At 39.5% G+C, this 24,072-nt stretch overlaps 1 protein-coding gene across 5 annotated transcripts; it reads right to left on the bottom strand.

The window, feature by feature from the left end:
- Positions 1–16,967: 16,967 nt before the first annotated feature.
- On the bottom strand, positions 16,968–19,125 carry LOC106394398 (pre-mRNA-splicing factor syf2). 5 transcript variants are annotated; one of them, XM_048762559.1, is made up of 6 exons: positions 18,986–19,125; positions 18,549–18,684; positions 17,998–18,164; positions 17,653–17,893; positions 17,436–17,572; positions 16,968–17,346 (listed from the first exon to the last, which is right to left on the bottom strand). In XM_048762559.1, the coding sequence occupies exons 2-6, from the start codon at positions 18,664–18,666 to the stop codon at positions 17,119–17,121; spliced, it is 891 nt and encodes a 296-aa protein (XP_048618516.1). In that variant the 5' UTR covers positions 18,667–18,684; positions 18,986–19,125; the 3' UTR covers positions 16,968–17,118. The 5 variants fall into 5 exon arrangements, with proteins under 5 accessions (XP_048618516.1, XP_013690426.2, XP_048618515.1 ...); XM_013834972.3 differs by having other exon boundaries at positions 17,998–18,170; positions 18,986–19,121; XM_048762558.1 differs by having other exon boundaries at positions 18,907–19,044.
- Positions 19,126–24,072: the final 4,947 nt, after the last annotated feature.

Here is a 24,072-nt window from a genome sequence, read left to right as displayed (position 1 = left end):
CTGAACCATCATTATTCATCAGTGAAAAACCCAAAGGTAAATCTGAAAACAACATTGAAGATCTAAAAGACTTTTCAGATTCTTTACCCATTTTTGATGAATATGATGAAGAGCTGTTGGAAATTTTGATCATTTGTGAGGATGAATGTGATATTCCTTCTCCAAAATCTGATTTCATGTTTGATGATGAAGAAACTAATGGACTAACCTGTTTTGAACCTGAGCATCCGAGCAGTTTTGTTCTAGTTTCACAAGATTTTGAGGAAGAGCCATTCGACTAACCACATCAAGGGCCACTGCTTGGAATTAGGAGACCCATGGACGATGATCTAGGTCCCATCTTTGATGAGGAAGACGAACGTGGTCAAACCTTTGAAGCGGAAGCACCAAGCGTAACATCCATCATCATGGAGAACCAACTTTGCTTTGATCCCAGCACAACTCCTACGCCTTTTTCCACAAACATTCAAGAGCACTGTGAGAAACTTGATTTGATTAATTCTCTGCCTGAAATGTTTGCTAAGATCAGTTCTCAAGATGTGAAACATTTTGGTTTTGACAAAGTAAAAGAATTTTGTGTTTCAAACTCAATTTTTGAAAACATAATTAACTCTATTAAGTTGATTGAACCTGATAAACTATTTGATCAAACACGTTTCCAAAATGGCAATAACATCCACTCTGATCTTGTTTTGAGTTTTGAGCAGTTTTTGAAACATAGCAAAGGTTTTGATCATCTTGAAAAGTCCTTAGAGCTTGAATTGCAACAGTCCATTTTCTCTGCTAGAAAATCGTTTGATTCATTTGTTTTTAAAGAAAATTGCTTTAATCTGAGTTCTTATAGATATGCACTGATCACTGGTAATTTGTTTGCATCCACTTGTGCCTTGGAGGAATTCTTGGTTAAGGCTTTGCTGGAACATAAATCACATAGAGTTGAAACCGATTTTTGTGATTTTGTTTTGAAGTTTGATATCTTGTGTGTTGAAACTGATAAACTTTGGCGTAATTTGAGATCATTTCTTGAGAATTGTGTTGTTTTGAGCTTTGATGTTATTTTGGTTTACAACACATTCTTTGAAAGACATATTGAGCTTTTGTTAAGTGATTCTCAATCTGAACTTACTCTTTTGTGTTTTGATTTTGAGAAAGATAGGCACGATTTGAAGATGCTCAATATTATTTCATGCCTTGATACCATTCTGGTCTTATGCTTACTTTGATGTACATTTTGAAGGGCTGAAACGTGTGCTACATGTTCTTGGGAAAGAGACTTTGATTTCTGATTTGAACAAGTACATATCTTGCACATATGATCCTGGTATTTTAATGTTTGTTTTGAGTGTCCAAGACAAACAGGTTCAGCCTCAGAAAAGTGAAAGCATTGACCATGCACATCAGCCTGAGATTTGGAGATGCATGTACTCAAGGGATGGAGCTGTTCATGGTTGTAGGCGTGATGATCACATAAGTTACCAACGGCCTAGAAAGCTTGATGATCGGTTCAGTAGCAACCAGGTGTATGATGACTGCGAGGAAAGCATTGAACCAATGGCAAATCCTCAGCCAATTCCTTGTGAAAGCCAAAAGCACTGTAAGGATCATGAGTTGATGTCTCTGCTCATCATGAAAACATTTCGAACACAAGAATTTCTATGCGAAAACAGATCTTTACTTGGTACAAAAACGTTTTGCTTAAATATTTTCATGATTTGTTTTCATTGAGCTGTGCATTGAAAGAAATTTGGATTTGGAAAAAGCATGAACCAAAACTGTTTAGACCAGAGAGTCAATTTGATTTCGTTCATGTTGAGAAGTTTTTGAAATTAGCACTTTCTCATTCTTTTCCTATCGGTTTTACAGCTTTGCTTGATTTTAAAACAAGTAAACCAATTTTTGGCACTCAGTTTACTTGCTTAGTGTTTATCCACGTGCTTGATGATTATCCTAAGAGCTTGGATCCTGTTTTTGATGAATTGAGGATAGAGAAACCCTTTAATTATTTCTTTTGCATATTTGATGTGGTTTCTATAGATGTTTTGAAAGAACAGGTTAATTATGATCAATTTCCAAGGAGAGCAAGCACATGAGAAACACAAAGGTCTTATGTATCAGGGACATGGAACTAGAAGTATTTAAGACAAACAAGATCAAAACTCCAAGGAAGTTTCTGTCCAAGATTTTTCTTCATTGAATTTTACATGATTTTAAAATTCTTTTGTCTGATTCATTTTCTTTTGATTCAGGTAAAATGGATTTGAGGTCAAATCCTTTTTACGAGGATGGGAATGATGTGCCCCGAATCGAGCATCGACCAGCTCAGATCATGGACACGGTCCAAGGTGGCGATCTTGTCAACCAGCTCGACCCAACCGAGGTTTTACCATCAAATCGTGCTGAACACACTGCCCGTGTCATCCCATCTGATCATTCCATCCATACCGACCATGTTTTCCCATCGGATCGTGCTGATCAGACCGTCCGTACCGTTCCATCCGATCACCCGACCGTACCGCACGTGCTGTCCACCGTATCGACCCACAGATGTCCGGAACGAAGCTCAGACTATAACCACGACCTAGCGATCGAATTGATCGACCCATATCACTTCTTTCCCAAGAAATTTAACATTATAAGACTGATAGTCGAGCCAGAATCCTCTTGGGAAGAGAAGAATCCAAAGATGGCCGCAGATTCTCCCTTATGGACCTTTTGGTGCGCACCGCGTGTCCCGAAGGCTGTACTGACTTTCTTGCTTCAGTGTTAGACCTTTTGATGGACTTCTCATTCAGATATATCACTAAGGAAGGAGTCTCAAGTTGTCTGAAGACTTGTCTCACGCCAGTACACATTTTGGTCATGTGGATCATCCGGCGGGTCAAGTGGAACGTCCGGCGGGTGTGTGGATCGTCTGGCGTGCATCCAGATCCTTACCACCATGTACCAGCACGACCAGAATGAACCTGGACAGTAGCCGAAGGATCATCTTGACTGGCCTTCATCATATTCCGCGCCTTTGACTCATTTATCATTCTTAGTCAAGATTTTCATTTTCTATGTCTTGTTTTCTACAAATTTCTTTATTAGTCTGTGACTAAAAAACACTATAAATATGTAGTCCCATCATTTGAGTAATACAATCGATTCTCTCCTTTATTTTGTGAGTTTATCTCCTTTGTTCTTTGTAGACCACTTCTTGTTTCTTGGTGAGGTTATCTCCAAGTAAACATTCTTTATTTCATTGGACTTGTCGTCATATCAAGCAACGTTTACAAACCCTTATTTTGTTGGACTTGTGCGTCATATCTAGAAACAACTGAAGTCTGGTACTATCAAGAGACTTTCCGCCCCTCTTGTGTCACCATTCAATCCATCAGTTCTCCCTTTTGGCGAGTTCATATCCCCTTAGACCGGCTGAGTGATCCTTTCCCTAATTTAGGGCGTATCACTTGGCCACGAGAGCTGTCGGCGAGATCCCTAGTTCTAACAACCTAAGACTGCAAAAAACCTAGTTGAGTCGCAGCTCGATAACAAAAACGGAAAGTTGCCTAAATGCTCTAATCGCTAAGTTTTGCTCTGAGTAGAAAAATTGCGTCCCTCTGCATCTTCAGCCTCGACATCCTTATATACTCCTCCTAGAGGCAGCTTTCTATTTCCCTTTTTGCCCTCGGTCGAGTTTATCGCTTCGCGGAAATATTCCATTTTTCTTCGATCTTCCTGTTTATCTTTGGAAACGTCACATTTATCATCCAATGTTGACATTTATATTCTCTTGTGGAATAGAAGATAAACCGTCATAACGATTGGGCTCGATTTCGCATAAAATTGTAAGTGGGCTCCTAGCCGTGTTTTGGACCCTTTCAGGTCGTTTCCCGACTTAAGCGTTTTTACGATTTATCGAAAGAGCCCTTCCGAAACGACGTCGATTCCGAAGTAAGTTCGAATTTTCTCGTATAGTGGAGGTAGTTCGAGGTGTTTTGTTAACTGTTGCCGTTTTATACGATCAATTCTAACTTCTTACGAGCTCGAGCCAAGCTCGGTCGCTACCGTTCCGCTCGGTCGCTACATAGCGACCGAGCTCTTCCGAAACGTCGATACGACTTTAGTCCATGCATTCTCGTCTACCCTTCGATGCTATCTCCCAAAGACCGTAGCGAACCCATTTCATGTTTCCCGCCATTCTAAGTCATCGATCAAACTTTACGGTAAAAACCACGGAAAGTTCGTTCTTTATCGAAAGAAGCCGTAATAAACGCTTCGAGTCAGAAGACGGCCCAAAGGGACCTAAGACATGACTCGAGGCCCAACTTACGATTTCTTAACCAACAGCCCGTAAGCCGCATGACGGTTTACGCTTGGTTCGCAAGGAAAGATAAATGTCCAGTTTCCGCGGATAAATGCGAAATTTTGAAGATAGTTAGGAAGATCAGAAAAATAGAATATCTCCATTTTTATGCTATGACTGCTTAAGGGCAGAAGAGGAAAAGCGTAAACCGACCTAGGAGCCAGTATATAAGGAGTCCTAGGCGAGAGGCATGATGGGGGGAACTTTTTCAGAGCAAACTTATCACTTAGAGCAATTAGGCAACTTTCCATTTTTTGTTATTTCGAGCTGCGACTCAACTAGGTTTTGCAGTCTTAGGTTGTTAGAACAAGGAATCTCGTCGATAGCTCTCATAGCCGAGGCTTCTACCTTTTTGTAACGCTCATACGCGAATTCGGAATAAAACTCCTTTTGCTCTCTTTTTATGATTTCATATACTTTATCGCTGTTACCTCGTGTTCTGATTGCTTAGCGTGTGGTATTAGCAGATATCCGGGACCTCTGGGAAATTAGAGTTCTCCTACTTTCCTTATTTAAACGGAAATCGACAGTGCGAATTTCGGTTCCCACAGTTTGGCGCTAGAAGGAGGGGGGGGGGTACAGATCAATCAAACTCTCAACCACAAAACGCTTGATCAAAACAATGTCTGAAAATACGAAAGACAAAATCGCAGTTCGCAACAACGCTGGTAAGACAACCCCAGCCGCCACTACGCCTATGGCCAACGCTTACGCAAACGCCATAGTGCCTAAAAAAAATCGAAAAAACCTAGCCGTGACTTTTCGCCAACTGGAAGTGCTACGAAACAAGCTTGCAATTTCTCTGTCTAAACACTAAGGAAAATGATAAATTTTATCAAATCCAGTAAGTTTGGCTCATTTCCGAGCTAAAGAAGTTTCAATGCGTAAGGGTTTTACCAAAACACGTTTTCCGAAAACCTTTCAGAAGGGTAAAACTTGTTCTCCCAAAAACCGCAGAAAACCCCTAGGTTAATCGCGGAAAAAGGAAGTGCAGCAAATCGATTACACAGCTCGGTCGCTACGTAGCGATCGAGCTCTAGCCAAGCTCGGTCGCTACGTAGCGACCGAGCACGCACAAGGCTCGGTCGCTACGTAGCGACCGAGCACGCACACAGCTCGGTTGCTACGTGGTGACCGAGCACGCACACAGCTCGGTCTCTACGTAGCAACCGAGCACGCACACAGCTCGGTCACTACGTAACGACCGAGCACGCACACAGCTCGGTCGCTACGTAGCGACCGAGAACGCACACAGCTCGGTCGCTACGTAGCGACCGAGCACGCACACAGCTCTGTCGCTACGTAGCGACCGAGCACTCACACAGCTCGGTCGCTACGTAGCGACCGAGCACAAACACGGCTCAGTCGCTACGTAGCGCCGAGCACGCACACGGCTCGGTCGTTATGTAACGACCGAGCTCAAGTCAACTCTCCACTCACTACGTAGCGACCTGTAAGGCCTCAGAAAGGTCCTCCTTTGCGTTCTCGTTTGAATCCATATCGAAACGCTTTTCGTTTCGTCTCAATCGGAGTTTCCGTTGAGATTTTACGACGAAAACAAGTAGGACTCTTATTGGCTTGCTTCCACTCGCTACGTAGCGACCTGTCAGGCCTCAGAAAGGTCCTCCTTTGGGTTCGCTTTTGAATCCTCATCGAAACAATTTTCGTTTCGTCTCAATCAGAGTTTCCGTTGAGATTTTACGACGAAAACAAGTTGGACTCTTCTTGGCTTGCTTCCACTCGCTACGTAGCGACCTTTCAGACCTTCACTCACCAAATAGTGACCTGTCAGGCCTCAGAAAAGTCATCCTTTAGGTTCTCTTTTGAATCCTCATCGAAACGCTTTTCGTTTCGTCTCAATTGGAGTTTCCGTTGAGATTTTACGACGAAAACAAGTAAGACTCGTCTAAACTCCTTTGCTTGCTCCTACTCACCCTTATCTCTATCTTTGTGTTCTCCTTCAAATCTCGATCGAAACGTCTCTTGTTTCGTCTTGATCGGAGTTACCATTGAAAATTTACGATAAAAAATAACCGCAAAGACTTGTTTTCTCGCATGGATTCAGATTAATCGTATAAAACGGCAACGATTAACTTAACACCTTAGCCGCCTCAACTATACGATTACATTGAACTTTTTTATAAAAATTGACGTCGTATCTAAGGAGAAGATAACAGTCAAGTTTTGAAGATAAATGTCAAGTTTCAAAGGATAAACACCAATATCGGAAATGGCGAACATACACGAGAAGAGGAAGGGGAAAAGAGCAAGCAAAACTGAGAAGAGACAAAACTGCATTTTCGAGAGAACTAAGGTATTTCCGACTTGAAATTTTTGAAATCAGACTTGGAATTTTCGTAGGAAATGACTAAGAAATAAAAACGGCTTTGAGATGCCATAGAACTTTAGGGAACGAAAAACCTAGGTGGATAGTCTAGCGAACTAAGTCTTAAGCGATTTTTCCTGTCTCGATATATTTTTCCATAACTGTTCATCCAGATCTTGCAAACCGATCTAAACTCTCCGAAAATCGAGAAACGATCGCCACGCATATCAAGCTCGCTCCCTAAAGAGAGAAAAAACTTGAGACATGAACGTCGTCTTAAAACCGATTCTTTTCTGGCAATTTTCTTGGAACCGACATATTCCAAGTCGTCAATGTGGAAACAACCAAATCACAGTCCAAGCGTCGTCTTTAAATCGTCCCGAATTATCGATCATTCCAAACCTCAGAAGAAGAAACGTACACAACCCTTCAAAGTATAGGTTCAACCGTTTTCTTTCGTACAAAAAAAAAGAGGGGGGAGTAGGTACTTACACTATACTCGTATACTCCCAAACTTCAAAAACTTCTGCAAATCGTCAAGAAAACGATTTTGTCAAAACAAATCGTCTAGACTAGGCAAACGACAATCTAATATTCGTCTAAACGCAAGCAACATATCCAGACGATCATGAACATAAATCTCAAAGACTATACATCATTTCTTGTCGCAATCATGCGTGCAGAAAACATGTACCAATATCAAACTGAAACTCGACGATTAGCCAAAGTATTGAAGCCCTTTCCGGGTTTAGAAAGCTAGTTTCGTTTAAATTTTTTTTACGAGAAATCTTCAATCACCAAAGCATTTCTTTCAGTTTCTGTTGTACTAAGTGAGTCACGGAAAAGCGTCGAAAACATTTGCGACGAAGAAAACTCGAGAATAGATGTAGCATCGTGCACATTAAAAGGAACACTTTCCTCCCGATGGTTAGCTAGACCCACCTCTGGTTGACCAATTCGTTCCAGAAACGAATGTATCATGAGAATCCTCTCAGAAAACCTATGAAAAATGTTCTGCGACTAGATCATAATGAAATATGCTTCGGTAACACTCCATGAGTAACTCCAAGCAGCTTTCACCTAAGATCGAAAACACAGCAGATACGTTTCTCGTAAAACCCGCAGAAACAACGCTACTTTGACATATGTATACATATCACCGATTTAGAAACTTCGTAAAACCGGTCCCCATTACTTACGCGAAAAATCCTTCGTACAATCAGACCAAGTCTTACGAAGAAACTTTCTAAAGTTAACATAACAGGCTTTATAAAGAAGTATGTTTTGTATAGCAAACGCAAACCTGTAAATCTGATTTTCGATGATCAACCTAACTTTTATCTCTTCGCATTACGATCTAATAGATCTCATTTTTTAGCCCTGCGGCTCGCTGGCTTCTGCCTTTCTTTTCCCTCGGTCACATCCGAGAAGGCAGTCATCCTGCCGCTGATTCCACACTGGTTATTTAGCAAACCTCTTGGGTTTCGTCTTCCTCAGACAAAAAAAAAAAAAAAAACTCGATTTTCATAAGACTATAGGTCACATTATACGAAATATTCGTCGTATAACTGAAACCTAGAGCGGAGAATCGTTTTCTGCGACTTTCGGCCATATTAGCATGGATAACCCCGGCAAACTTGGTCTATCAATCTCGACAAGCGCTCTTTGGCCCTCGGTCAATTACGCCTTCCACTAAAGGTCCAAACCAATATTTGCCATCCCCTTTAAGGACGATCGTAAACTAACATGACCTTAAATGTTAAAGTACCATGGTCTAATCCTTGACCTACAACATCCTTGGCTATCTGAGTGAACACATCCCTCACACCAAGCCAAACTATTTGAGAAACAATCGCTCCATCACTTAACGGCTAAACGACAATCTACGATTTGTCTAAAAACGTCGTGTGACTATTAAGAGAATAATTATTGTATAGCCCACAGACGGAAGTCATATGATAATACGCTCCACAATTCACTTTAAGCCCGCAACGTTTTACCCATAATACGCGGCATGTAAGGAAAAATTCGTAACAAAGCTTCTAGAGCTATACGAAACATCCTCAAAAATACACGAAATAGATCTCGGAAGGCCAACACTTCACAAAGCACTATGAAGGAAAACGCTTCTTCCCATGGACAAATTTACGCGACACGTCAGTCCTAATTCCTCGATCGCAAATCAAATTATTAGCATCCAAACATGAACAACAATTTTGGCTGCGAACATCCGTAGTCAAACAATAACGTTTCTCAAACGCAGGGCTAAGACTAAACCCTTGCAACATCGCGAAACATCTTCAAGTCCGCGAACATTTCAAGCACGAAACGCGGCATACGAAAGAATAACAAATCTTCAGCCTCGCGAGACGTCGCAGACGCCTGAAGATTCGTTCTTTGGCGAAATTTCTTTCCTCGATAAAAACACTTTCTTGGAAGACCAAACAGTCGTACGCACTAACATCTTCTCAAAACATATCCTTCGCGAAGACTCGAAACGGTATTTTTTACCATTAAGTTTGTTGCTGATCACAACAAACTCTTAACGTCCTAAAGAGACTTAGCCATCTCGTGGAGAGGACTCTCGTACATCCGACACAAGGATAATAGCGCTATAAAAGAAACCCAAAATTTTTGGCCAGCACTTTCAGGAGGCTTAAAAATTGTCCTTGGAGAGATGCTCGGTTCCAACCATACAAGTCGTATAAGCCGAGAACCTATCGCGGACTTTAAATCGTTATGGAATCAGGATGAAACTGAAACGGGATACGTAAGTCGAATTAGTCATCGCACCCTCTAAAACCAGGAGTAAACCTAGGTCTTGCCCTAAACCCAGCGCACTGGTCTCTAACATCTCTAGACATAGTATCAAAAACCTTGATACGAGATCCCAAAATTTGTCACTTTGCCAATATTCGAGCGTCTTCAGAAATCCCGCAAGTTTACACACTGCGGAAAACTCTCGAAACAGATCACAGATATAGCAGTTCACACAGAGTTAAATTACGAGATAACAACTCGTAGTCTTCCTTCTACACCCATATAAAATGCCATCGGCAGCAACACGCCTGATAACCTCTACATAAAAACTAGACCGTAAAGGTCTCGCTGGAAAACAAGTCATAAGAACCTTAACTCCACGACGAACTACGAAAAGCTTGATCCCTTCAACAAGGGTACGTAGGCAGCCGTCATAAGGCGCAGCCCAAATCTTATCGCGTTCTAGAACGAGAAGACAACTTACCACGGACTTTTTCGACCATTAATTCCGCCTAACTCACCTAACTTGCCTAACTTGCCAAGCTACTCGCTAGAACCTCACGCTATAAGCTCATGGTTCTAACGAGCTGGGGGGCTAACTGTTGGGGTCGAAATCGGTCATAACGGAATCAATGTCTGAAAGTCCGTAAAAATCGGCATGAACATTTTTACGAAAAACAAATCTTCGAAAAAGATTTATTTTTACGAAGAATCTTGCGGAGAAAACACATTCACGAAAAATCGGAGAAAAGCCCGAAAAAGGTCGCAAGGTCGCAACAAAGCGATCGAGCGCACGTCCCGTTCGGTCACTACGTAGCGACCGAGCTCGAGCCAAGCTCGGTTGCCACGTAGCGACCGAGCGTCCGTTCTGCTCGGTCACTACATAGCGACCGAGCTCGAGCCAAGCTCGGTCGCTACGTAGCGATGGAGCGTCCATTCCGCTCGGTCGCTACATAGCGACCGAGCGTCCGTTCCGCTCGGTCACTTTGTAGCCACCGAGCTCGAGCCAAGCTCGGTCGCTACGTAGCAACCGAGCGTCCGTTCCGCTTGGTCGTTACGTAGCGACCGAGCTCGAGCCAAGCTCGGTCGCTACGTAGCGATCGAGCTCGAGCCAAGCTCGGTCGCTATGTAGCGATCGAGCGTCCGTTCCGCTCGGTCACTACGTAGCGACCGAGCTCTTCCGAAACGTCAATACGACATTAGTCCATGCATTCTCGTCTATCCTTCGATGCTATCTCCCGAAGACCGTAGCGAACCCATTTCATGTTTCCCGCCATTCTAAGTCATCGATCAAACTTTACGGTAAAAACCGTGGAAAGTTCGTTCTTTATCGAAAGAAGCCGTAATAAACGCTTCGAGTCAGAAGACGGCCCAAAGGGACCTAAGACATGACTCGAGGCCCAACTTACGATTTCTTAACCAGCAGCCCGTAAGCCACATGACGGTTTACGCTTGGTTCGCAAGGAAAGATAAATGTCAAGTTTCCGCGGATAAATACGAAATTTTGAAGATAATTACGAAGAACGGAAAAAATGGAATATCTCCATTTTTATGCTATGACTGCTTAAGGGCAGAAGAAGAAAAGGGTAAACCGACCTAAGAGCCAGTATATAAGGAGTCCTAGGCGAGAGGTATGATGGGGGGAACTTTTTCAGAGCAAACTTATCACTTAGAGGAATTAGGCAACTTTCCGTTTTTTGTTATTTCGAGCTGCGACTCAACTAGGTTTTGCAGTCTTAGGTTGTTAGAACTAGGAATCTCGCCGACAGCTCTCATAGCCGAGGCTTCTACCTTGTTGTAACGTTCATACGCGAATTCGGAATAAAACTCATTTTGCTCTCTTTTTACGATTTCATATACTTTATCGTTGTTACCTCGTGTTCTTATTGCTTAGCGTATGGTTTTAGCAGATATCCGGGACCTCTGGGAAATTAGGGTTCTCCTACTTTCCTTATTTAAACGGAAATCGACAGTGCGAATTTTGGTTCCCACAGCCGGATTTATTTAGATGAATTATGAATGAGATTGAATGTTTGGGTTTGAATTCTGATGAACTATACATGAGATTGAATGTTTGTCTTATGTGATGATTGTAATACTTTGTTATGAATATGAATCTTTGTTAGTATTTTTGCGCTTGAATGTAACTTGTTACTCTTCATTTTTATTTCAGATGGATTCATCTTCAACGCCAAACGTTGTTTCTGACAATAACAACGACTTCGAAGGCGATGAAGAACAAGAGTATCTGACTCCGAACAGTAGAGGCAAACGTAAAGAATCACCTGAAGCTAGTGGAGCAACGTTCCAGACACAAAAAGCGCCTAGGTATCTTCCTCCAAGGTCTAAGATTTGGGGACATTTCACAAGAACAAAGAAGAATCGTGACAAATGTATATGTCACTACTGCAACAAGACATTTTCCTGTGCTACAAGATCGGGCACATTCAACTTGATGAAGCATCTTACCATATGCAAACACTTCAGGTTGTTTTCATAGGGTCAAAGCTTTACTCAGCCTGGCATCACTGAAGAAGGAAAACTGAAGTCTAGAAAGATAAGTGAATCTACATTCAGAGAAGCAACAAATGAGATGATGGTGATAGCAGAGCTACCATTGAGTTTCATTGAAGGTGTTGGTTGGAAACACTTATGTGACAAGGTCAGTTATATATTAGTTAATTCTATATTTAAGTTTTGTATCTAACTTTGAATTTTGTAACTGTAGATGGAACTAGGCAAACCAGTTTCAAGAAGGACTTCAACAAGAGACATTGTTAAGATGTATCTGCAGAGGAAAGATGTTATGAAGAAGTGGTTTAAAGAAAATAAGCAAAGGGTTTCACTAACATTTGGGTGGCTCAAGTAACTCGTAAGCAATTTTTTTCCTTATCTTATGTGTTTAGTTTGATCCGTAAGCAAGTAGTTTCCTTTCTTATGTGTTTTTATTTTTGATCTCAGGTGCTAGCTACATGGTTGTGACTGCCCATTACAGTGATCCGTGTTGGCGATTGAAGAAACTTATCATTGGGTTCAAACACGTCACTGATCACAAAGGAGATACAATTTTGAAGGTTTTGTTAGATTGCTTAGCTGACTGGGGTATACAGAAGGTATTCTGTGTGACAGTCGGCAATGGAACGCCCAATTCATCTGCATTGCAAAAATTTAAAAGTGAATTCTCACTGGTGTTCGAAGAAACATTAGTTTTAGATGGTGAGATGATGCATTTGAGATGTAGTGCACATATCATCAACCTCATCGTGAAGGATGGAATGGATGATGCAGATTAGAGTGTCAATGCTGTCCGTAATGCTGTGGTCTACGTTCGAGCTTCAGGTAACAGGCTATCATAACAAGCAGAAAGTAGACGCTGGTAAACTGACTAGGGGAAGCTTGCCGTTGGATGTGAGTACTAGGTGGAACTCCACTTATCTGATGTTAATCACAACTATGAAGTTTAGAGTTGCTTCTGACAAAATAGAGCAAGAGGATAAGCTGTACAACTATTACTTTATGGAGATGGAAGGTCCTCCTTAGTTCACTGATTGGAAAGCAATTGAAAGGTTAAGCCGGTTCTTAGTCATCTTCTACAACTCAACTCTAGTTGTTTCTGCCTCAACCTCTCTCAATGCTTACAAGTGCTACGGGGAAATTGTAACCATAGCGGCTAACCTTATGGATTTGATGAAGAGCCGATATCATCAGCTAAAAGTAAAGGCAGAGGAGATGTATCAGAAATTCGACAAATATTGGGATGGGTTGAAGAACATCAATAAGATGTTGATTGTGGAAACTGTTTTTGATCCCACGAAGAAGATGGATCTCGCAAACATGTGTTTTGAAGAGCTTTATGGGCAGGACAGCTTGGAAGGTAAAGAAATGCATGATTCTGTGATCAGTGTGTTGTGCAGAATGTTCAAGGAGTACAGTGACAGATATGAGAAGAGTCAAGAAGAGCAATCTGATCACTCTAAAAACCCAAGGCTCAATCTGTCATCGCTTAGTATGGATTTGGTTGAAGATGGTTTCGGTTATAAGAGGATTGACCGAAGGTATAAGCAGAAGTTGCATGAAGGAGTGAAAGGCAAGCGAGATAAGCTTGAAATTTATTTGAAAGAAGATGTTGAGAATCCAGACTTGATGGTTGGTGTAGAGTATGATGTTCTATCATATTGGAAGAGAAACTGTACAAAGGTCCCAATTCTTTCCCTGATGGCAAAAGATGTCTTGGCCATGCAAGTCTCCTCTGTAGCATCCGAGAGTGCTTTCAGTACAGGTGGAAGGATCATTGAGCCATCTCGAAGCTGTCTTACTCACTTCATGATCAAGGTATTGATGTGTACCGAGCAACGGCTAAAACAAGACATTCAGTGTGATTCAAGAGTGCTTACTAATGCACAAATCCTTGTGGTTATTGAAGAGCAAGAAAAGATTGAGAGAGATATGTTTATTTATTTTCGTTTCATAAATATGTTTCTTTATATGATCTGTTACTTACTTGCTTTTGTCTTTGCATCAAAATTAACTGGTTCAGTTGGTCAGCCATAAGTGTAAGGTAAAACCTCTAGTCTTTGCTTTATGTTCTTGTCGTAGCAATCGATTATGCTCTTGGTCTATGGCTCGAGTTCATGTCATTTTGTTTCGCAGGAGTAGAAGATGGTCAAATGCTCACTTGGTTGTGGTCGTGCTCTCACAAGAAGCTTTAATCTATGATATGTTCTTAAACTTTGGTGTTTTTATGTTGTTATGAAACTTGCAGTCTCTGGTGTGTTTGAACTTTGAACGATGGATGTTGTTTTTTTCATTTGGGATTGAACTAAGGAATCTTGTTTTCGGTTTTATTGAACTATGAATTGTTGTTTTCGGATTTATTAAACTATGGAGTGTTGTTTTGCTATTTTATTGAGATTTTCATTTCAGTTTAAGTATAATGTTTCATATATTTTATTTCATAAATTTGAATTTTACTTCAGTATAACCCGAACCGAACCAAAAAAACCCGAAACCGATTGATATTTGATTACTTTATGGGTTTTACAATGCAATAAAATATTTAGCCAAACCCGAAGTGATATTATCCGAAACTGGCACATTTTAAATAAATTTTAGAATGGGACCTTTGAGCCTAAACTCGAAAAATCCGACCCGAACCTGAACCGGTACCCGAACGCCCAGGCCTAGTGATGACGGTGGCACAAGCGGTGGAGATGGACTCTCAAGCTTCTAGAGGTTTGTTACTTTCCTATTATGTGTTTCCTTCTTGGAAACCATGAACCTATCTACAAGACTATAGATACATTTTTATGCTCGAGATATTAAACTAACTTAGATGTACAAGTCACATTATTGTGCCTCATACAACCATCTAAATTTTTGGTGATGTTCATCAACACTATGGACATTTGTGATTGTCTCCAGCGCATATAAAATGCATTGACTAAAAAACTTTATCTTTCAATATTGTACTATTCTTGCATTTCATTGTAAAGTCTTCAATTTTATCTTAACACCACATCACACATGATAATTTTTGCTACATAGAGACTCTGTGATCTTCAAACATATGAAAAACATTTAAAAATATGAAGACTTGCCCTTTGAGATAAAAGTATTGAATTCAATCAACCAAAGCAATAAAGATAGCAATGAGCTTTATTACAATATTTTGAATCTTCAAACAAACTCGTATATGTCTTTAAGAATTCATGTTTTATAGGCAATTGGGTTATGGACTTGTTTCTCTTCTCAAGTTATTTCAGTTTATTAGTTGAATCTGAATCTACTAAGTAATTCAATATTTTGAACTCTTTCAATTATATGGAAATAGCTATTATGATTTTCTTTTTTGTCTAAGCCAACATTGTTAAAACAATATGAAATAGTTGCATAATTTTTTATTTTTATTGTTTATTTTTTAATGTGTTCTATTGTTATATAAAACGATATTTCTGAACAAATAAAATAAAGAAAAAGAAAATCACTTGAATACCTAATAGATTCCTAGTTTCATCAATGGTCTTGCTTGCTAAATTGAAAAAAAAAACGTATGAAATAAATATCATATCGTTTGTTAGCTGATAATTGTAAAAATTTAAGTAATTGCTCTTTCCCTTTTTATTCAAAGGATAAACGATCTACACCTGAGGTTTAACTAAACTTAATTAAAAAATACTAAACAAAAAGTCCAACTATTTTTAAACGTTCATGTTTCTTTATACATGAAAAACAAAAATCATACCAAAACAGAATTGAGACCCGGATAAGTATCCGAATACGAGAAATACAATTTAGATAATCTAAAATACTAATTATATTTAGTTTTGAAATAAATAAATATCTAAAAATGTAATTTGTTAACCGAATATTTATATTTTGAAATATCTAAATAGTCAAAAGTTGTTTTAGTCAAACAATATTGTGGTTTATTGTTTTTATCATTTGTCTATTCCACAACTATTGTGGTATCTAGAAACTTTCTAAATCTATTAAAAACGAAATTGGTGACCTCCAAAGGTTTGTTTATGGAGTGACATGATATGCTACTGGTGTTTCCCAATATCCAACGCTCTGCCATTTTTGTTGTTCCAAGCCAGCACACATTTCCCTTTCTATATCTTAATTAAGTCATCTAGTAATTCTTAATTTTTTTTTTTTGGGGGGGGGGGGTGGGGTGTTAAATTATATTCAAGAAACATGCTGGTTTTCTTGACTATGGTTTTCTTTAATCTGAAAGTGTATTGTTTGTCATACTAATTATAATAAGTTGTATGTTTATATAAAAAATGAAAATTTATATTTAGTTATGATAAAAAATTATAAAATTACGAATTTAGTTAAACTTTTCAATTATAAAAAATTCACACGTATTGAGTTAACTTTTAGGACATTTTATAAATTTATCTGTCTCATCTATTCATATACTATGCATACTAATTATATAATTATAATTATACTTCATAATAATAATAATAATTATTTTTTCCTGAAAATAATACTGTTGAGTATCAAAAAAAAAAGGAGTGATGTGCCTTCCCGCCAAAAATAAAAAGAGGAGGGACAAGCTATGCTGTTTGTGTGTCCAAATGTCCGACGCTTTGCCGTTTTATTGTTCCAGCCAACCCGCATTGCGCTTCTATTCTTCTAAATTAAAAGTTTAGTAATTCTTATTTTTCTCATTCGTATTTTTTGGGGGTTAAATTATATTCAAGAAAACATGTTGGTGATAAAAGTATATCGACCAATACAACTTATATTATAAGAATTTGCTGGAAAAATATATAAACTCGATACAAATGAACAATATTTTGTTTTAATTTGTTCGTTGCATTTTTTTGTTGCTGAAAACACCATAGGACAAATACTGGGAACAATAAAAATTAATCCATTAAAAATGAATTTAGTGACCCCAAAGGTTTGTTTGAGGAAAGTTGTTAAACTAACAAGACTTCAAAATCAATTTAATTACTAACATTTAAGATTTTTGCCAGTTGTTAGCATTCAATTTTCGAGAAGGTATAAAAGAGAACTGGCAAAGAGTAAAACAAAATCCGTCTTACCGTTTTTCCCTCTAACGAGAGAATTTGATGGCGCATTCTACAAGTTATTAAAGACAATAAGCAGACAAAAGCATATAATTCGACCAGATAATACATTCCCTTGTTTCACACATGTGATCTCAAGTAACTTAGTCAGGTAAAGCAGTTCCTCGTTCCAAGTTGTTTTTGATCTCCAGCGTGTACTTCCCAAACGCACGCTCGATCTTCTTGTTGAAATGTTCGTTTCTGTCGTTGATTGAATCGATATCCTTTTCTTCCCTGAACTTTCTTCTCCTGCTAAACTCCTGTCGTTTCTCCTCTCTGTCATGGAGCTCCTTCGCCATCTTATCTATCTTATCTTTTGAAATTTTTGGTGCCTGCAAAAGATAAGCAAAGGATTGAGCTAATGATTCTTTGCTCAAGACTTGAATCTCTAAAATGACCAAAACGATTTATATCAACTAACCTTGCCGTATTGCAAGCTAGAGGCCTCGCGGTAAAACTCTGGATCAGCTGCTCTCATTCTGTTGTACTCCTCTATGTCAACCTGAATGTTCTTTGTTCGTTTCTTGTATGCGTTGTATAACGTCTTCTGGTTGAAGACTGAAGACAAACACAGCAGTTAGAACACCAGCATTGGTGTGAACAAAACGAAATCACAATTCAGTGAGAACTGCACGTACCATCCCAACCGGAAGGTGTGGGTTCCTTTTCCCACTTTTTGTATTTGGTTTCTGCTGCTTCTTGAGTATCGAGCATGTAAGCCTTTGACATATCTAAACCATTAGCATCGAGAATCTTCCCAATCTTTTTCTGCCTCGCCTCCACCCATTTCTGTTTCGAGATTCCTTTTGGCTCAGTTGGTGCTTCCATCTTCTTCTTTTCAGACCCGACATCTGTTTGATTGAACTTTCTTGCTTCATTCTGAAAACCAAAAGCGGAGACATATATAAAATGATCTTACAGACAAGTTAAAGAGTTAAAGCTAATGACTATAAAAAAAAAAAAAAAAAAAAAAAAAGAGTTACCATCTTAAGTCTCAGCTCAAACAACTTCTTCTTCCTCCCTGTAAGTTGATTCACGTCTACTTCAGGTTCTTGGTTATCCTCCTCATCTTCTTCTTCTTCCTCGGAACTCTCTTCCTCTATTCTTTTATCAGCAAGTGACTCCCTTGACTGCCCACTGACAGCTTCAACTAATCCTTTTAACAAATGAAAAAGGAGCATAAGTCTCAGTTATGACAACTTTACATGCTTACTTCATTAGACAGAACAACACAATCAAAACATACATGTCTGCAAAGAGTGAATCACAGAATCAAAACATAAGTCTGCATGTTATAGCATCAGCAGATGCGTAATGTACAAATATACTCACATCAATCTAAACCTCAACCAGCTACAGGTACACAAATTGGAGTTATAGACCATAAACAATTACAGGAGACGCATCAAAACAGATGATAGCATCAAAACAGATGATAGCATCAACAAAAACTTGAATATCCTAGCAAATAGCTATCAAAACCATAGAACTAATAGATACATCAAGAGGGAGAGAGAGAATTAAAAAACAGTACCTAGCTTCTCTAGTTTGGCCTTTGCTTCAGCTATTTTCTTAAAACAGTACTCCACACACTCGTGGTAAGGATTCGAGGCGTTTATACAGTCCGGATGAACTCTTCTCTCACCATCCATATCTCACTGCCCGCGAATCTGAACCAAAGAGACAGATCCGAGATTAAGCATAAACATGGAGGCACCTAATGACAAGACACTAAGTTGATGCCGACAAGATCCAAACTGTGTTCGATTAAAAACTCCTAAATTGATGCAAAACCCACATCAAGATGAAGCTAACCAATTTAAAACCCTAAAAGATTAGGGGAAAGAGCCACAGGCCATATATCTCTAGATTCTATGTAAGAGAAACCAAACCTTACGCCTAAGATCTTGTCGAAAACCTAAACGACGAAAACCCTAGAAAACACAATTGAAATCGCGTCGAGAAACCAACCTGCGAAGAGACGATCTTAAGGAGGAACTTCCGAGTTACTTCGCTTTATGATAAGAACACCAGAGATTCGCCCGACGATAAATTTGATGGGCTGTAAATGGGCCACTTCAATATGACTTGAGCCAATAAATTTAGATGTTACTTTCCTTTTCTTTTTTTTTTAAACCGTCACTTTCCTTTTTTTTTTTTTATAAACATCTTCGCTTTATTGATTTCAAATCAATGTAACAAATCACATGGAACATAAATTACAACAAACACGTTGTTAAGAAAAACTTTTAATAGAGATAACACGATATTTCCTAACGCATTTGTAGGATAGGCTGACTTGCTAGCTTTTCTCCACATCTTTCTTGGTCTTGTAAGATCTTTCATATGGCTCTCAACTTTTGTGAGTAAACGCCTTTTATCTTGAAATAAATCATTGGATGCGATCCATCTGTTACATCGCAATCCATCCCAAACACTCCCGCTGCAAGAGATAACGTGTTCCATTGTAGTTATCCATGGCATTGACATTCTTTTGCTTTGAAACCCATAAAGCTTTAACTCTAAATTATTATGTTGGAGAAACAACATCATCTTCCACCTTCTTTCTTTAGAATCTCCGCTTCCCTGTATTCTTCCCTTATATTTTGGATCTAGCAATACCCAATCCCATCCATTCCTCATCATCATAATCTCTTTTTGTTCAAGCATTTGAACGATTATGAAACGAAACCAACCGCAGATAATAACCACCAAGCTAAGTCGTACAATCACAATACACCATCCCCTACCAGATTGTTCATCAAATAGGAAGAAGCCAGGTGGTGGCCATGGATGTTTAGGGTCTCTCACTTGGGATACGCCACCAAAACCAGAGTCTGATAGACAAACATCGGTACTGAATCGAGAATCGCAGACCAGGGACTCACACCTTATTGAAGGGAAAATCAACACGCCGAATACGATGAAGGATAATTCTGATAACCGAATAAGAAAACGAGACAGAATTATCACCAAAGGGGCTGGTGACATCGCTCGATTTTCCCCAGGAATCAGAAGATGAAGAAACTTCCAAATCACCCAGCATAATGACGAAGATAACATCATATACTAACCTAATTGAGCATAGATAGTTAATTAAACAAGAGTAATAAAATCCGGCGGCCAATGCCGCCGGGAAATGACGAAAAAACTTAAAAACCGTCAATACAGGAACGTCGTCTTTTTTATCGCTCAGAGCAGTTTTTGTTTGTTTGCTTTAAACCGTCACTTTCCTTTTGTTTTGTTCAAAAAAAACAAAAAAGAAATATTTACTTTTTCTTTCCGGCTAATGATGTTTATTGGAAAAAAGAAATAAAAATTGAAAGGACCCTTGTGCCCCAAGCCAAAATAAAGAGCTATAAATAAGCTGTCTATGGCTTATGCTTTCTCATTTTAACATAGGGAAGCTCTTATCATCTTCTCCATGGACATGAAATCCGCGATCAAAGGTAAACCATCTCTTGCTTGTAAGACAATGAGTTTTCCTTGGAATATACATTGTATTCATCAATTAATATATAGTACAATCAGTTCCAAAAATTAAGGGATCTCTATATATACATTCGTAGCTTAACTACTACAAACAATATTGAGAAATATTATTCATATTCTATCACCCTTCCTCAGTTGCAGCGTCGGCTTCTGTCACGCCTAAACTGGATTGAAATTGATTGAACAAACTTGTCGGCAAGCCTTTAGTAAAGATGTTTGCATACTATAACTCGGATGGAATGTGTAAGACCTGAACCAGATCCATTTGGACCTTCTCCCTGACAAAATGAATGTCGATATCTATGTGTTTGGTTCATTGGTGTTGCACCGGTTTGGATGAAAGATATAATGCGCTGATGTTGTCGCAATAAACGAGTGTTGCTTAACGTAAGGGACAGTCCATTTCTAACAGCAGATTGTGTATCCAACATGCCTCTGCTACTGCGTTTGCCACCCCCATTATACTCTGCCTCTGCACTGCTTCTTGAAACAGTTGGTTGTCACTTTGCTGACCATGAAATCAGATTATCTCCAAGATACACACAATAGCCAAAAGTTGAGCACCTTGTGGTTGGACAACCAGCCCAATCAGCATCTGAATATACTGTCAAGGACGTCTTCTGGTGCCTAAGTAGCTGCAGACCCTTTGATTTTGTATCTTGCACATACCTTAAGATGCATTTGAGAGCTAGCATGTGAGGTTCTCGCGGATCATGAATAAAGAGACATATTTGTTGGACTACATAGGCAATGCCTGACCTTGTAAATGTGATGTATTGTAGAGCTCCAGCCAATCTTTTGTTTCAGTGGGATTAGAAATTTATTTGCCATCTTTGTCTTCAAGTTTTGACTTCGTATCTATTGGTCTGGTACATGGTTTGCAGTCGCTCATACCTGATCGCTTCAATATATCTTCCGCATATTGTAGCTGACTTAAGAACAAACCTTTGGTGTGTGAATTTAGCTGAGATGCCAAGGAAAGAGTGTATTTGCCGTTCATCAGTCATCGGGAATTCACTCTTCAGAGCTGAAACTATGGTCTGACGTAGTGTAGTGGATGAAGCTGTGAGTATTATATCATCAACGTAGAAGATGAGATACGCACGGAGTCCTTGCTTGGAGTAGACAAATAAGCTGGTATCACTCCGGCTCTGTGGTGTGAAACCTTGTCGTGTGATGAACTCTACAAACCGTGAATTCCAGGCTCGTGGTACATATTTTAACCCGTAGATAGGTCTGTTTAACTTGCAAACAAAGTCTGGTCGAGTCTTGTCCACGTACCCTAGGGCTTGAAACATGTAAACAGTCCCCTTCAGGTTGCCATGTAGGAAAGCGTTCTGGACGTCTAGCTGGTTCACTGGCCAATCATTTGCTAAGGCGACATGAAGAGCGGTGTGTATAGTCGCAGGCTTCACAACAGGACTGAATGTCTCTGTGAAATCAATTCCATGTTCCTGCTAGTTACCATCTGCAATAAGTCTAGATTTTTGTCTCGTAAAACAGTTGTTAGCATCATATTTATGTTTATAAAGCTAGTGTGATCAAATGATGTTTGCATTTGGTGGCCTTGGAACCAAATCGGAAGTCTTACTTTTAATTATAGCACTGTACTCATCACCCATAGACGGATTTCAGTTTGGATCATCAAGAGATTTTAGGTGGCTTTTTGGGAGAGGAGATTGTGTTTGAGCAAGCAGAGAGAGTATTTGACGAGGTTTGTGGATACCATGTTTCGACCTTGTCGTCATGGTGTGCCTGGGTTCCTCAGGAGGAGTTTGGGTTTCCTGAGTTGGCGCCACTGCTGGAAGATTGGGCATAGCAGGTTGTGGCACTGAAGGTGTTTCGAATATGGAGCGAAACTGAGCAGAAGGCTCTTTCTCAGTGGTTAGAAAATCATAGGAGGGATCGACTTTGTGAGTTGATTTTTTGTAGGGAAAAGTGGTTTCGTCAAATTTCAGATGACGAGAGATTATGATTTTCTTTGTGTCCAAGTCGTAGCTTCTGTAACCTCTATGGTTAATGGGGTAACCGAAGAAGACGCACTTTGACGATCTTGGAGAAAGCTTGTGAGAAGTGAAGTTGTTTTGGTTAGGGTAGCAGAGACAACCAAAAAATTTAAGGTGAGAGTAAGAGGTTGGCTTTTTGAATAGAGTGGTGTAAGGCGTTTTGTTTTGAATCGCTTTTGAAGGCAAAAGGTTGAGAATATGGACTGCTGTATGCAGTGCTTCTACCTAAAAATTTGTAGGGAGATGCACTTAGAACAATAGACTTCGAACCGCATTGTTGATGGTTCTAATCATTCTCTCAGAGCAGCCATTTTGTTGAGATGTGTAGGGACAAGAGAAGCAGAAGGTGATGCCATTATCAGCAAAGTGTTTATGGAATGAACATTGTTGTACTCGCCTTCATTATTACATTGTAGAGCTTTAATGGTGGTTTTGAACTGTGTTTTTACAAAGGAAGAGAAGTGAAGGAATTTTTTGAACACTTCTGACTTTGATTTCAAAGGATAAACCCACAAAAAATGAGAGTATTGATCAAGAAAGAGGACATAATATTTTATGCCATTGATACTCTGGACTGGAGATGTCAATAAATCAGTGTGGTCGATATTAAATGGTGCAGTGATAGTAGGCTCGGAATTAAAGAAAGATTGTTTTATTTGTTTTCTGAGTTGACAAGCATCACAAAGAAGATGCAGATCATGCTTATTATATTCCAAAGAAAAAGATGAAACAAGAGAATTGAGAACTTGGTTATTAGGATGAGCCAGCCTTTTGTGCCAAATGCTGGAAGATGTTTCAAGGAAAGTAGAAGGCTCAGAAGAGTGTTTATTTGAGGTAGGGAAAACCGGATAGAGATCATCAGTGCTGTCACTGCGGAGTATCGTCCTCCGTGTTTGAAGATCCTTCACAGAAAAAACAAGAGGATCAAATTCAATAGAACATGCATTGTCTTTTGTAAACTTTCTGACAAAGATAAGGTTTTTGATTATAGATGGAGGAACAAGAACAAAGTCAAGAGATAAAGGACGAGATTGAGTTGGAAAAGTTAATGATCCAGAAGTTGTTACCGGAATACGATTGCCATTGGCTATGGTTACTGATTTTACAATGTTAAAAGTGGACTTAAGATTACCTGGTGAATTGGCAAGATGCGATGTGGCTCCACTGTCCATGTACCATTGATGATCGGCCGGGTCCACTAGTGTCATAGTGTTGAAAGCAAAAGCGAATTCTGTAGTAGGCTTGTATTTGTTGCCACTGTTGTTCCCTTGTGGTCATGGAGCGATCATTTGAGCTGGTATAGAGTAGGGGTGAGGTCTTAGCAGTCCTTGTTGAAACTGTTGTTGTGGTTGGTGCATCCAAGGAGCAACTTGCTGCTGAGGCCACATCGCATAACCATTGGTCCATAGTGGGGTGTTCCACTGTTGAAGTTGGGGTCGTGGGTTGTAGTAATTGCGTCCCCTACCTCTATTATTGTTTTTTCGTTGACCCATACTCTGGTTGAACCGTTGGTTTTGCTGTTGTTGAGCAGAGTGGTTCTTCTTCTCATGGTTTGAAACT

The sequence above is a fragment of the Brassica napus genome, chromosome C7 (assembly GCF_020379485.1).
Source record: "Brassica napus cultivar Da-Ae chromosome C7, Da-Ae, whole genome shotgun sequence".
NCBI lineage: Eukaryota > Viridiplantae > Streptophyta > Magnoliopsida > Brassicales > Brassicaceae > Brassica > Brassica napus.
Note: the sequence above shows the minus strand (reverse complement) of the source record. Positions and strands in the feature narration are given on the sequence as shown.